At 36.1% G+C, this 15,250-nt stretch overlaps 2 protein-coding genes across 2 annotated transcripts; both read left to right on the top strand.

The window, feature by feature from the left end:
- Nucleotides 1–2,192: 2,192 nt before the first annotated feature.
- LOC103966378 (ruvB-like protein 1) lies at nucleotides 2,193–7,167 on the top strand. The gene is made up of 12 exons (XM_009379536.3): nucleotides 2,193–2,425; nucleotides 3,016–3,204; nucleotides 3,350–3,481; nucleotides 3,581–3,730; nucleotides 3,945–4,100; nucleotides 4,705–4,839; nucleotides 5,741–5,806; nucleotides 5,889–5,995; nucleotides 6,198–6,297; nucleotides 6,442–6,533; nucleotides 6,613–6,682; nucleotides 6,798–7,167. The coding sequence occupies exons 1-12, from the start codon at nucleotides 2,336–2,338 to the stop codon at nucleotides 6,885–6,887; spliced, it is 1,377 nt and encodes a 458-aa protein (XP_009377811.1). The 5' UTR covers nucleotides 2,193–2,335; the 3' UTR covers nucleotides 6,888–7,167.
- A 1,581-nt stretch (nucleotides 7,168–8,748) lies between these two features.
- LOC103966377 (protein phosphatase 1 regulatory subunit SDS22) lies at nucleotides 8,749–14,384 on the top strand. The gene is made up of 10 exons (XM_009379535.3): nucleotides 8,749–9,060; nucleotides 9,194–9,265; nucleotides 9,342–9,434; nucleotides 11,463–11,544; nucleotides 12,006–12,062; nucleotides 12,553–12,617; nucleotides 12,703–12,798; nucleotides 13,086–13,172; nucleotides 13,260–13,340; nucleotides 13,437–14,384. Exons 1-10 carry the CDS (start codon nucleotides 8,962–8,964, stop codon nucleotides 14,154–14,156), a joined length of 1,452 nt encoding a protein of 483 aa, XP_009377810.2. The 5' UTR covers nucleotides 8,749–8,961; the 3' UTR covers nucleotides 14,157–14,384.
- Nucleotides 14,385–15,250: the final 866 nt, after the last annotated feature.

The raw sequence follows: 15,250 nt of genomic DNA, 5'->3' as shown, positions 1-15,250 counted from the left end.
CCCTCAAGTATGAGTGCAATTACAACCTCATACATCATCTTTAAAACGTTTTATACCCCAAATATGATTTAGTTGCAATTTCATACAATCCATTACATAATTTGTCAGATTGGCTGTTAAGTGATGATGCGGCAGATATGGGACCTAGTTTTTAATGAGGTGAATGTCAACTTTGTGCCATGTGGATATATTTTTTATAAAATATTAAAAAAAATTATTATTATTTGAAATATTTAATAAATAATTAAAATGTCAAAATAAAAAAAAATATTAATCAACCCCACCCCACCCCCACAGCCAACCCTTCTTCTTTCTAATCAACTTCTCCTCCGCTCCTCCACCATCCACACACCTCTTCTCCCTCTGATTAACTCCATCTTCCATAACCACCAACAACACGCCTCACTGTCACCATTAACCCTCGACACCACACCCTCACCCACAACCAAATCGATCAAATGAAACCCAACAATTCAAATTTGGCGTGGTTTGAAATTGGGAATTTCGTGAATCAGTTTAAATCGAAAGCCTCCATGGTTAAAATAAGGAACCTAAGTCGTCACATGGGAGAGAGAACAATGGGTGTGGTGGCGGATCGACGAAGAAGGTGGCTCTGCCATGGCAATAGCTTTGATGTGGGTGGGTTCTTCATGTTCTTCTTGTCCTTCAATTGCGAATCCATCTGGAACCAGACGGTGTCAATTTTTTTTTCTTTGAAACCCCACCTATACACATCCCACTCCATATTCGTTGATCTCTCCATCCTAGAAGCTAAAAAATGAAAATTTATAAGGTGTGGGGGTTGATTAGAGGGAGAAGAGGTGTGGGGATGGTGGAGGAGCGGAGGAGGAGTTGATCAGAGAGAAGAGGGGTCGGGTGTTGGGGTGGGGTGGGGTTGAATTTTTTTTTTTTGACATTTTAATTATTTATTAAATATTTCAAATAATAATATTTTTTTATATTTTATAACTTATATTTTATAAAAAAAATTATCCACGTGGCGCAAAGTTGACATCCACCTCATTAAAAATTGGGTTCCATATCTGCTACATTATCACTTAATAGCCAATCTAACAGATTATGTAACGGATTGTATAAAATTGCAACTAAATCATATTTGGTATATGAAATTGTAATGTTTTAAAGATGATGTATGAGGTTGTAATGAGGATACAAAATATAATTTATCCTTTTTTTAATTATCAAATTAAAGCTGAGTTACATGTGTTAATGTAGAATATTATTGTCATCAACTATTGAATAAATTTGTTGTGCAACAGCTTCACATTGATATTAATATCGATTAGTTATTGAATTGACAAATAAGTTTTCTTGTTCTTGTTGTTGGAATGTTTTCCTTTTATTTGTATTTATTAGTGATAAATGATTATCAATTTAATCTATTTTAGGTGCACACACTATTTTGAGTCAATTGTACAAATAAAAGGAGAATCATGACCAAAATTAAAAGACGAAATATGTGAACAAAAATGATGTGATTTTTCCATGAAACTGCATTTTCGCTCTACTTTATCCCCTGAAAATGGATTTGTTTCACTTTACCTCTTGAAACAACCAAAATTGAGTCATTTCACCCTATTTATGTGAATTATGTCTCATAGACGTCAAATGAAAGCGTAGTTTGTGCATTTCATACCATATTGATAGAGACGAGTCATCGTGGTAAGTGAGATATGAAATTTTTCAGACTACCTTAAACCTCTTAAAGTGTCAAATCTCTGCCACTACCATGGACGTATGTGGGGTGAAATGGCTCAATTTTGCAATTTCAGAGAGTAAAGTGATACAAAGCTAGTTTTAAAGGATAAAGTGAGATTAAAATCCAATTTAAAAGGAGTAAATCAAGGGTGCATTTTTGCTCTCCACCATAAATTGTAGTGCATGCCTACCATACACCATCATCTGTCATGTGTCATTTCACTTAACCTTGATTAATTTTTTTTAAATAAAAAAGAACCATTTAATATGAAAATTAACTAAAGTTAAGTAAATAGACACGCAGCAGATAAGGTGTACAATGAATATACACCATAGTTATGGTGATGAGAAAAAATATTCCAATAAATCAATAAAGCCTGAGTACCATGGATTGATTTGAATTCTAAGCCCGGCCCAAAATTCATATCTGAAATTTTAGCCCATTTAATAGGAGAGAGGAAGAGGAAAATAACGTCGCCTTCTTCTTCTTCCTCGTGTCCGATTACACAGGGCCAACTTCTTCTTCTTCACAGGTCACAACAGCTGAACTGGAACTCTCTTCTCTAAAAACCCTAATTCAAGAGCGAGAGAGAGAGAGAGAGAGGGAGAGGGAGAGATGGACAAGGTGAGGATAGAAGAGGTTCAGTCGACTACCAAGAAGCAGCGCATAGCCACTCACACCCACATCAAAGGCCTTGGTCTTGAGGTCTCTCTATCTCTCTCTCTCTCTATTTTTTTTGTTCCATACGCATTGATTGGTACTGTATTTCAAAACTATTTCTTCCTTTTTCCGCTGTAAAATTGTCTTTGATTTTAGGGTTTAGGGTTTTAGGGTCTGTTTGGTGCACGGCATTTTATCGAAATTCCACTGTGATATGCTGGAAATGGTAGGGTATTAGTATTCTGACTGAGAATGCACGTTTAGAACTTAGAGGGGTTGCAGCTGATGCTTCATTTTTTTTACTTTGGTGTTCACTGAATTTGCAATGCTGTTTCCTGTAACATTCTCTCACAGTTCTTATGCGTGCGTGTTTTTTAAATCAAAGGTCAGTGCTTTATCTTTCGATTATGTTTTATTGATTGTACTGTAGCAATTAAATTTACTTCTGGCTGGAAGAGAAATGGTTTGTGACTGTATATTTAAAGTTTTAAGTGCGAGGAACTAATGCGGGCTTGTTTAACTTCAATACTGCATAAATCATGATTTTTTTTTTTAAAAAAAATTTAGTTTATGGAGTGATGTCCATCTGAATGAATGACAAGGTTGTATGGGTTTTTCGGTTTCATTCTTTCCAGGCCAATGGAAGAGCAATACCATGGGCTGCTGGCTTTGTGGGTCAGGGGGAAGCAAGAGAAGCTTCTGGCCTTGTTGTTGATATGATACGGCAGAAGAAGATGGCTGGTCGGGCACTTCTACTTGCTGGACCTCCTGGAACAGGAAAGACAGCGCTGGCTCTTGGAATATCTCAGGAGCTTGGGAGTAAGGTATTCCACACATTTTTTTCTCTCAGTAATCTAATATCTAATGTTAACTGATTATCCTGTGTTTCATGGGATATTCTGATTCATATTCCACAATGAATAGATTTTTTCATTATGATTATGAACGGTTGATGGCTCTTGTATGCAGGTTCCGTTCTGCCCGATGGTTGGATCAGAAGTATACTCATCAGAAGTTAAGAAAACTGAGGTTTTAATGGAAAATTTTAGACGGGCTATTGGTCTACGTATCAAGGAAAATAAAGAGGTGTATGAAGGAGAGGCAAGTTGCTAACGATATCAATTTTTTGTCAATATAGTGTGATAATGCTATATGAGTAGGTTGGTTATGGTTCTTGATGTTTTGATAATCTCATTTTAGGTGACGGAACTCACACCAGAAGAAACAGAGAGTGTGACCGGTGGTTATGGTAAAAGCATTAGTCACGTCATCATTGGATTAAAAACTGTTAAAGGAACCAAGCAACTGAAGTTGGACCCCACTATTTATGATGCATTGATTAAGGAAAAGGTAAGGTACTATTATTTATTTTGTGTTGAATAGAAAGATTTTTGTTTTGTCTTGTTGCTTATATAATTTTGCTTGGTATTCTTGATTGTATATGAAGCTACTGATGGCAAATAGTCTGAATGATGTCCAACTCATGTTGCTTGTCATGTTGAAGTGGCTTTTCTATTTTGGGTCATTTCTTCTTTTCGTACAACTTTGTTGACACAACATGCAGGTAGCTGTTGGTGATGTTATATACATTGAAGCAAATAGCGGAGCAGTTAAAAGAGTTGGTAGAAGTGATGCTTTTGCTACAGAGTTTGATCTGGAAGCAGAAGAGTATGTACCACTTCCAAAAGGAGAGGTTCACAAAAAGAAGGAGATTGTGCAGGTTTGTGCTATGTGATCTGTACTCTTTGTTGTAAATGTCCTCTTTGATGTTGATAGCATCCATTTTATCGGACGTAGTCTAGGATTGGGTTTGTCATCAGCTAGCAGCCTTATCAGTAACTATATGGATTCTTACTCAAACTGGTTGGTCAATGATTCTAGCTGTATGGTAAATTTTTTTTGAAAGGAATATGCATCATCCTTGCATGATGCAGATGTTTCCTAATAATACATTTTGTTGTTTCTTTGTTTGATTAATATAGGAAGTTGGATTCTTGAAACATGCTAAATTATTTTTACCTGCAATTGAGTAGTTGCATTTGATGGATATAGCCCACCAATGAAATTGTTAAGGATTTTTAGCCTGGTAATTCCTTGCATTGGACGCCTAATATTTTCTTGGAATACCATGTGAACTTACCATCTATCAGTATCTCTTCCTAAGACCATAAACACTATAGTGGTTCTGATCAATTTTTTTTTCCGTTCTTTCTTTAAATTTCTATTATGCTCTATTTTTGTTAGCAGAATTCAATTTTTGTGTACATATACTCTGATCTTCACTTGATGTTCAATTTCTGTTTACTTATACAATTTGCTAACAGGATGTAACACTACATGATCTGGATGCTGCAAATGCGCGGCCTCAAGGTGGGCAAGACATTTTATCTCTAATGGGTCAAATGATGAAGCCGAGGAAAACAGAAATTACTGACAAGTTGCGACAAGAAATAAATAAGGTAATCTTGTATTCGTGTAGGAAATTTTGACCCAACTTAATGTCTTTTCTGTGATAGGAACCAAATATATGGTTTCCATGTGACCAATGTTCCTTGCTAATTCTTCAATATAGTTGGAGAAACCTGCTGAAAAATACTATTGAAGTAAACTGATAAAAAAGTTTCCAAGCCTTTGACATGTTATAAGTCAAATCAACATCAGCTTTAAATTCCATCCAAATCTTGCTCGATGACTTGTTTCTCTATTTTCTACATGAATTAGACACTAAGCATGTTTAAGTCAATCCAACTTCTGCTATCAATAGAAACAGCTAATGTCCTTTCCCAACTTCCTAGTGTTCTTAGTTCCTCATATGGATTAAATTGGCATATGTTTTGAACTGCTTGCTCCTGAAATAGTCTGTTGCTAGGGATTTATCCCCTTTATTTGAAATTTATTGAGGAAGGCCTTTATTGGTCGAGGTGATGGCAGTCTAGCAAGGAAGTTTGTGATAGTTTACTGAAAGTGGTATATTTGTAGGAAAGGAAAAATAGTGCGTGTGAGGGAGTTCTCTAGTAATTACATGTGTAGAAGCAGGGTGAGGTGGTTCATGAAGCATATTGAGTTTAGAACTTCAACTTTTAATTTTTCGTTATAACTTCTTTCTTATCTAGTCTGTGGTGGAGCATTCAAATTACTTTAGTTGTGCACTCAGGTTTTTCTCACAATGAAGAAGTTAAAATAATTTATTTCTTCTCCCTAAATCTTAAATCAATTTCTTTAAAATACTAATTATAACTAATTGAAATAATTTACATAGGTTGCACCGATATAGTAGTTTTCCCCCCTTCTATTAATATTTTTGTTATCTATGAAATAAAAGGAAAAGAAGATGCTTGATTTACTTTTAATTGATGGCAGGTTGTTAACCGGTATATTGATGAAGGTGTAGCGGAACTTGTACCTGGAGTTCTGTTCATTGATGAGGTTCTTTTCTCATCCAAGTCAAGTTCCTTATAAGTATTTTCATTTCTCCAAATTACTTATATTTTTAAAACTTGAACAATAGGTACATATGCTGGATATGGAGTGCTTTTCGTACTTGAACCGTGCTTTGGAGAGCTCGTTATCTCCAATCGTAATATTTGCCACCAATAGAGGAATTTGCAATGTAAGGTATGAGAGTTCTAATCATACAGGCATTTACCACAATATCTTCTGAGATACTACCGTTATGTCAGTATAAAAGCATATACCCAGGCAATGCCTCTCTTTCCATGTCCAATTGTACAAAAATTTCCTGACTGTAATGTTCCTTGGGTATGCTCACTGTAATTATAATTTCTTGCTTTTTAAACATGAATATGTTGCTGTGCAGAGGGACTGATATGGCTAGTCCTCATGGAATTCCCGTTGACTTGTTGGACCGGTTGGTGATTATCCGAACACAGACTTACGGTCTTGAAGAGATGATAAAGGTCTTGACCCTTTCCATTTGCTTATTGTCTAGAAATTCTCTTTCTACAACAGAGCATCTTATCAAGTACCAAACTACTATTTTTGTTTTCCTTTCGTCTAAGTGTCAAACTACTGATTACTGTACCGGTTGGTGCTTGAGTCAGATCTTAGTAATTCGTGCACAAGTAGAGGAACTGGCTATAGATGACGACAGTTTGGCTTACCTCGGAGAGATAGGACAAAAATCATCTTTAAGGTCTGGTGTAAATTTTAGACTTGATAGCTGTGAATTCATTCCCTCTGAAGGGTGCTTACTTTATTTATTGTTTCATCAGGCATGCTGTTCAGCTCTTATCGCCTGCAAGCATTGTGGCAAAAATGAACGGCAGAGACAAAATATGCAAGGTAGTTACAGATTTGACCATGTTATTACTTATTATGTGTGCTTGAAGTGAGCTGTTGAAGATTTATCATTCACTGTCCACGAAATTAGTTAGTTATTGTTTTGTATGATCTGTAGGCTGACCTAGAGGAGGTGGGTACGCTATATCTGGATGCCAAGTCTTCGGCAAAGGTTCTTCAAGAGCAGCAGGAAAAGTACATTACATAGTACTGAACAGTTTCTCCAGAAGTCTTAGTTTGGTTTTCGAAGTAGCATGATTTGGTACTATCTTCACTTTCCCTGACTTTTGCTTGAGTGAGACACATTGGTTAAGTAAATGGTTTTGAGTTTCCGTCTGATCTGAGTAATGTGTGAATCTTACATCTGCGTGAGAGATTCTTCGCAATTTTCAAATGAGAAAACTCGGTGTAGGTAATTTTAATTGGTTTGTAACTTGTTTTCTTGTTTAGTCGATTATTGGTCATGAGACCAGACAGGGTTCTCGTAAGCAACTGCGTGTTTCATTCATTTACATGAAATTCTTGAATACAATGGGTGTATACATCTTTCTCACGATATTTGGTCGGACGGCATGAGGAGGCAGCAATGAGAATCATGTTGTATACAACCATTGTACGGAAGTCACAATTTTGTTCCTCCTCCTGGTGATCATCGTGCGATTCACCGGTGCCATGAATCAAATTTAAGGCATGCCGTGAGGAATACGTACATGAAATTCGTCCCCAATCACTTGACCGTCCTGTGGTGGTTGTTCATCGTCGAGCTTTGAGTCGATAACAATGGAAATTAGGTTCCTTGTGGTTGTGGTTGGGCAAGCACCATGGATTTTAACAAGTATCGTATATGAACTCAAGAGACGTAACGCCTCGTTGTGGAAAGAGTTTAACCTATCAGCTTGTTGCTATCTTTAGAAAATGCATTCCAATTACGAACAAAAACAGAAAATGGAAAACAAAAAGGATTATGCTATCCACGCACCTCTTTTTACTATCTGCACAGCTCTTGTTAATTTCTATCATTTGATCATCTTTAATTCATTTAATTCAATGTAAGTGGCCATTTATCATAGTGGTGGAAATGAGTTGAGCCATTGTATGACTGCATTGGTTCGAACCCCGTTGGTGGCTAATTTAACACCTAATCTAACAAAATCTATCATTTAACAAAATAAAAATTATTTAATCTGACTGTAAAAAATTGAAGTGTGTGAAAAGTAGAAGAACGGGTGTGGATAGCATTACTCAATAAAAACTAGGCTAGGATGCCATGGCAGATATGCTAACTTGTTTATATAGTTGTGCATGATAAGTTAAATGAGTTAGATTTGAACTTAAGGATAATTTGACACAACGAATATCGCATGACTCGTAAAACACAACATTTTGCAAGGTCTAACTTTGTCCCTTTGCAAGTGCATTAAGATTTCTTTGAAATTACTTCTGGAAGGGTTAAAAGCGCTTCTTATTGTATTTGGTAAAAAAAGTTAAAAATAATAAAAGTGATTTTTGAAAAAGCACATGTCAAATACATTTTTAGGAAGTATTCCCAAGTGTTTTTTCAAATTGCGGTTATATTTTTAATAAAAATTTCAAAATCTCACCAATGAAAGCAGTCCTAATAGAAGTGCTTTGTATACAAAAATGCTTCGTAACTAGCAATCAATAGTGAATTCGAATTTGTAGTGTAAACCAAAACTCTTTCTAGTCTGAATAAACCAAAAATTTTATGACGCTCTAAAGTATACAATACTCTAAATATTTTAACTATTAAATTTTGATTGTGCATTTATATACAAGAATATAACCATTAAAAATCAGATGGATTTGAATCATCTCCTGAGCTAATGGAGAGGATCCTCATAACCAATCATCGTGGGTCGTTGGATTTTTATCCAACGGCTACAAACAGGAGATCCCTTTAAAGTAATAATAATTGTAGTCGTTGGATAAAAATTCAACGGTCCATGATGATTGGTCAGAGGATCCTCTTCATTAGCTCAGGAGAGGATCCAAATCCAAATCAGATATATTCTTTACTTCGGAACACCGTGAAAACAGACACAAAGACGAGACAGGCCCAACAGGAGCACTCAAAAGCCCAGAACAGAGCTGCAATGGAGACAGATGAAACACACGCAAATCATCACCCCACTATTCCAAAACCCTAATCACAGATTACTGAACCATAAACCCTAAACCCTAATCCCAACGTGAAGACTGAAGAAGTCGCTTACATTGCAATTGCAAATACCAAAAGCAAAACGCGTAGAAGAAGAGAAGCAATGAATCGTCTGAGCTTGGAGCAGGTGCTCAAGGAAAACAACACCCGCGACCCCAACTCCATTTCAACCCTCAAGCTCAATCACAAGGCTCTCTCCGACGTACGTACGACGTCGTTTTCATCTATCTCCCTCCTCTCCCTCCCTCTCTCTTCATTTTGTATTGGATTATCATCAAATTTTACAATTTCATGTTATGGATAAAATTAATTTGTGATTTCCAAAAAATGGGTAGGTTTCGTGCTTGGGCGAGTTCAACAACTTGGAGAGGCTCGACCTCAGCTTCAACAATCTCACTTCTCTCGAGGTAATCGATCGGTAAGCCGTCTTCGTTTTTGTGCTGTGAATTTTGTTGAAGCTAAATTTATGTGCTTGAAATTCAGGGGTTGAAGTCATGTATCAATTTAAAATGGTTATCCGTTGCGAATAATAAACTGCAGAGCCTCAAAGGAATTGAGGGACTTTCTAAGCTCACTGTAAGTACCAACCTTTTCCTACTTATGATTTTAATCAAAATGTGGGTGTTGGAAGACTGTAAATATTTTGAGGATACACGTTCAGCTACTTGATATTAGTCGAATATGGATGTCGAACTTTGTTTAGGGTAGTGCTTCATGTAGCCTGGACTAGTTAGTAAAGCTCATTTGGGGGGAAATTTTGAAATTTCAATTGGTCAATCTTGGTCAGGCGGTATTTTATGCTACCGTACTCTTTGTTGTTCAGACTGTAAATTTGATAAACATATGGCCGTTATGGTGTTCAAGTTTTTTGTCCCATCGAATTGTTTGGATTTTTTAACCTAATAATTATCTTTCTCATCTACTTGCTTATGCTTTATGAGCAAATTGTTTCATAGACAGCACAAAGCGTGAAATCATGGGGACTAAGTGATTCAGTGATGCTCCCAGAGCAGTCAATTCAAATATATTAAGTTCCTTTCTATTGATTACATGCCCTTTTGCATGTATAAGAATAAGAGCTTATACCTAGGGTTCTAGCTCACATGGGTCTTTCATTCAAAAATATATCTTTCAGCGACATGTAGTATTGTTATCATGCTTGATATGTTTTTGAATGAAAGGCTCATGTGTGCTGCAACCATAGAAATCTTCTAAGACAAAAAACGTTGATATTAGTGCTATTGTACTACGTTTACATACCAAAGACGATTTAAAATCTATATGTAAAGTATGTCAAACTCTACTCCAAGAAGCCATGTTTTGTGGCTTCATTGGCTTGGGTTGACAACTTGATAAATCATAGACCTCCTGTAAACTACTTTCTACTAGGGGTGGTTCGGTATGGGAACCCAAACCGAAAATGGGATCCCCAATCCGAAACCAAAAATTTTCAGGACGGGAATTTGAAGATCAATCCTGAACCAAAATTTCGGTATTTCGGGATGGATGGGGATTGCGTTTTGGTTTTTGGCCACAAATTTGAGATTTTTGGGTTGTGGGCTAAAATTTGGGCCTTTGGCTTAAAATTTTGTTGCCCAATTTCTATCATATGAAATTTAGGCTTTTTACCTATTAACAATTTGAAATTTCTTACCAATTGAAATACCAAATCATTCTTATTAAGTCAAATTGATTTTACAAAGTTCCAAATTACTTAATTTCATACTTCTATTTCTAATATAGTCTACTCTCAAATTACTTAAATTCAACATTCAACATGCATGCAACCAAAATAAATATACATATATATTTTCGGTTCAGTTCGGGGTTCCCTAACCATTGAATGTGTAATCCTTGATTCCCATACCGAAAGGTTCAGGATCGGTTCAATATGAATCCCAAAAATTTTGGTATTATCGGTTTGGGAATTTTTCGGTATGTGATTGAGATTTTTTTGGTTTGGTTTGGGATTTTCTGGAAAAATTTCCAGCCCTACTTCCTCCTGTAGTATGAGGAGGGTTAGCTCCAGATGAATAAATGAAATTGATAGAAAACACTTCAAAACTAGAGTGAATAAAGTTGAAATAATTATACTACACAAGGAAATTTATGACTAGATTAGACAAAAAGAAAAAAAAAATTGCTTTATCAGTAGGAAGGATTGGATGTGATGGTGTGTTTTGAAGTCTTTGTTGACACTTAGGAGAGGGGAAATAACAGGAGAAAAGTGAAGGAAAAAAATTTCTCTAGTTTTCCCCTGCTCGTATCTGTTTATAGGGGAAAAAATGGGGGAAATGGATCTTTAAGGACTTTCTAGGATATAACATATTTAAACAACTCTCAGCTTCTCCAAATCTGAGAAGTAAAAGGTAGGCCCCGATAGAGGTTGGTCCTCTTTTACATTTTTGTTTCTCCCCTTCCTGGAGACACTTTTTTAGACAGCTTACAAACAAGAGTGCTGATAGTTTGTATTTGTAGAAATTTGTTTATTTGAGTTCCTTCATTCCTTTTAAATAATTGACTATTGACCAAGTCAGGATAATTCTATAATCAATAAATCCACATTTTGGGTTCTAGAGTCACTTTGTTCAATCTTGTAACCAGGTGTTAAATGCTGGCAACAATAAACTTCAGGCGATGGATGAGATCAAGTCTATTGTGGGCTTACGTGCAGTAATTTTGAATGGTGAGATTTTGTTCGAATGTTTTGAGGAATACCATATGGGCTCATCCTAAAATACCCCTTTTTTCTCCTTTACATTTTGATGTTTGTGAAACAAATTAGAGATGGAAAGACATACAAAAGGGGATATCCAAGTGAACTAAATGGGCACCCACAAAAGCTAGGCTAGTAGTACTAATGACACCATAGTAGAATGTTCTTTTAATAGCAAACCTTTTTGGCATGGTAGTAGGACCGTAAGAACATTTTCTTGCAATGATAAGATCAAGAAAGCAGTGGCTTCAAACCCAAGAAACCATTATGATGTAAGAGAGGAATAGCTTAAATTCATGATATTGCAAGTCAAGTGGGCCAATTATAGTGAATAGTAGTATTGGAGGATAACTAAATGCCAGTAACTACTTAAAGTTCTATCTCTCGTGCTCTCTTTCCCTGTTTCTCATTTTATCTTCTGGGTTTTGTAGATAATGAGATTGCTTCAATTTGCAGACTTGAACCGTTGAGAGAACTAAACACTCTTGGTATGTGTTCTAAAGTTTTTCTTCCTGTATTCAATAATGACTTATTACTTGTATTTTTATTGTTATAAAGATAACGCATTTTGTACCTCTATGACTGTTTTTATTTTATTTTGTTTGAAATGAAAAATGGTAGGAGATAAAACATGAGGTAGAGATCCTTTCATGGAGTGAATGTAAATGCATACAAGAGTTTGGTGTCTTTCTATAGCTACTTTTGTTTAGAGGTGAACTTCGAAATTTATTAACATGTATGGGGCCACCTAGATAGCAGCTTCTTATTAGTTTGTTCCATTTCTTGGTGGAGCTTTGTTCAGAATAACTCTGTTTGAAAAGCCACAATTTCCCCAATTTTCTTTTTCTGACACTACAAAGCCGATAACCTCATATTCCATTGGTTTGTTCTTTACCTGCTATTCATATTTATCAAGAAATAATATAATATTTTTGTTCATGATTGATGCAAAGCAATAAAGTTTTGATTTCTCTGTAGTTCTTTCTAGAAATCCGATCCGTGACATTGGTGATTCTCTGAAGAAGGTGAAATCTATCACAAAGGTAAAGCATTTTTCTGGTGGTTGATTGTCCTTGGTGGTAATTTCACTTAAATTCAGCTAAACCCCCGAAACTTTCTTGGTTCCAGCTTTCTCTATCTCACTGCCAACTTCAGACTATAGAGGCTTCACTCAAGTTCTGTATTGAACTGAAAGAGCTCCGTCTTGCTCATAATGATATTAAGGTTTGTTTTCTACTGATTGGTATACCTGTCGGAAAGCATGTTATCTCAATTGTAGATTTAAAAAAAAAACCGAGTTGTAATTACCTCCAACATTACTCAATTAGTGTAATTATTTTCTTCCATGATTACGCAGTGATTTCTTCTACTGTTTATTTCTTCACTTCAGCGTTGAAATTAAATTTTGTTCAAGTAGCTAGGTTTGATATGCATGTGTTGTCTGGTTTTTCTCACTATGATGCTCTCTCTTTCTCACTTACTCACCTACTGTCTCTGTGCATGCTACTCAGGGTCTCCCAACCGAGTTGGCTCTTAATAAGAAACTCCAGAATTTGGACTTGGGTAATAATGTGATCACAAGATGGTCAGATCTGAAGGTTAGATCCAACGTGCCGAAACTTTTCTTTCTCTATTTGTCTTTGGAATTTTATGTGGCCCTGATTCTCGGTTGCATTCTGAGATAGATAATCAATTCATTGGTAAATCTGAGGAATCTCAATCTGCAAGGAAACCCTGTTGTTGAAAAGGATAAATTAGTAAAGAAGGTACTAGTTGCTGTCCTAGTTGTTTCTTTTTTAGATCTCTATTTTGACTCCAGATTACCGTTGTTAAATATACTTATACAAACAATGTCACTGTAGATTAAAAAGATGTTGCCGAACCTCCATGTATTCAACGCCAGACCCATAGATAAATACATCAAGAGTGAAAAGGGCGCTAGAGCTGATGAAGTTAATAAGTCTTCACTTAATGCTGCTGACAAGCAAGAAACTCAAACAAAAGAGCCAAAGGAGAGAGACTTCAAACATCATGCAATGGGTGAAGCTAAGGGTGGTATTGAAAATGCTAGTGATTCTGATACAAAGAAATCGAAACGGAAAAGGAAGGGATCAAAAGACAATGTCTCAAACAATGACGTTGTTGTCGAGGGGGATGAAAAAAGAGATTCTGTCAAGAAAAAGAACCGCATACATCATATGCAAAATGAAGATGATACTGGTAATCTGGAGAATGCTGGGCATTTTGAGAAAGCATTGCAACAGAAGAAGCAGAAAAAGAGTCCAGCCGACACAGAAGATAATGCTGAGGTTGGAAAGAAACCAGAGAAATCCAAGGGGAGAAAAGGTGAACTTGATGTTATTGATGATGCAGATACACCGTTTTTGGAGCTTTTTTCTGTTGATGCTGAGGTTGCTAGTGAGAAAAAGGTTAATGACAAGGTTAGGGACTTGGGTGGCTTAGTAACCTTCCCTTCTAAGAGTAAAAAAGCTAAAAACCGTCCCTCCACGGGTTCTACACTGCATCCGTCGCCTGTTGATGAAATTGGAACAGGTGGGCCATCGACATGGGGTGATGATTAATGATTGCGGAGGTAGATGCTTTGTGCCCATGAAATTTTGTGTTGAGCTAGCGTGCAGATTGGGCCCCTTCTCTTCCGCAAGTTTGGTTAAACTCATGCACATTTGGAGTTGCAGATTACAGGCAAAAGAGTATAACGTGTTTGGTAACTTTTTACCATTTACCCTTTTTCGTTCGATAACTTTTCACTATTTTCCCTTTCTAATGGATGTTTTAACCATTTACTTGCATTCCTTTCCGTCAAGTTATGATTTTTACCGCTGTAGAGATAATCGTTGAGCATTTATCAGTAGAGATGGAGGGTTTTGGACTAGCTTTCAACACCACTTTTCCATGAGCATCACCACCACCATTGTTGTCGTGACACCATTTTTTGGACACGACACAAGTTTTTGTGGAGTTCACTCTGTAATGTATTTCAGCAATCCAAACCGTCTATTTTTTAGGTTTTCTATCAAGATTCTATCAAAGATTATGTCTGTAAAAAATCACACAAATATGATACTATATGATTGCTGAATTAAGGATTAGGGTTTCTTTGTAGAATCATATTCGTCCATTTTCTTCACTATAAATGAATGATTTAATGGTTTTGGAATTGTCTAATTTTTTTTTTGTAAGGATGATTTATGAATGATGTTCCAAAAGATAAGACGGTTTAGATCGTTGAAATACATTACGGAGTGAGCTCCACAAACTTATGTCAAAAGTTGTGTAAAATAGGATAGTGTCCTGGATATGCCCTTTAATTTTATTCTGATTAATAGTTTATTAAGTATACAAAATACGTTTTTGTAACAACCAACAATTGACTTTTTTTTTTCTTTGAAAGATAGGAATTTATTAGAAATTAAATACGAAAAGTTACATTTGCATCTTCTGCTAAAATATTAAAGAGAAACCCAGGGCCTAATTTATCTCAGCCAAATCTCTAGCCATGCTTGACGACGTACGCTGTTATCGAATGGGTTGCACAATTGCATTGACGAGGGGTAAAACAAAACCTTACCAACTGAAATAAACTAGTCATTCTCCAAATGTCTTGGATATAAATCTCGAGATTCACATCAACCGTGGTCTCCTTGTTTTGCATCTT

Source organism: the organism of the source record quoted next, unplaced genomic scaffold, assembly GCF_019419815.1.
Source record: "Pyrus x bretschneideri cultivar Hongxiangsu unplaced genomic scaffold, Pyrus_bretschneideri_v1 Contig5, whole genome shotgun sequence".
In the NCBI taxonomy this organism is placed as follows: domain Eukaryota; kingdom Viridiplantae; phylum Streptophyta; class Magnoliopsida; order Rosales; family Rosaceae; genus Pyrus; species Pyrus x bretschneideri.
The sequence above is the reverse complement of the archived record's forward strand: the minus strand, read 5'-3'. Positions and strand labels throughout refer to the sequence as shown.

Coding starts and splice junctions, on each gene's coding strand:
- LOC103966378 (XM_009379536.3), top strand. CDS start 2,336: ATGGACAAGGTGAGGATAGAAGAGGTTCAGTCGACTACCAAGAAGCAG. Junction 3,731..3,944: donor ATGCATTGATTAAGGAAAAG/GTAAGGTACTAT, acceptor CACAACATGCAG/GTAGCTGTTGGTGATGTTAT. Junction 4,840..5,740: donor TGCGACAAGAAATAAATAAG/GTAATCTTGTAT, acceptor AATTGATGGCAG/GTTGTTAACCGGTATATTGA.
- LOC103966377 (XM_009379535.3), top strand. CDS start 8,962: ATGAATCGTCTGAGCTTGGAGCAGGTGCTCAAGGAAAACAACACCCGC. Junction 11,545..12,005: donor ACGTGCAGTAATTTTGAATG/GTGAGATTTTGT, acceptor TGGGTTTTGTAG/ATAATGAGATTGCTTCAATT. Junction 13,173..13,259: donor CAAGATGGTCAGATCTGAAG/GTTAGATCCAAC, acceptor ATTCTGAGATAG/ATAATCAATTCATTGGTAAA.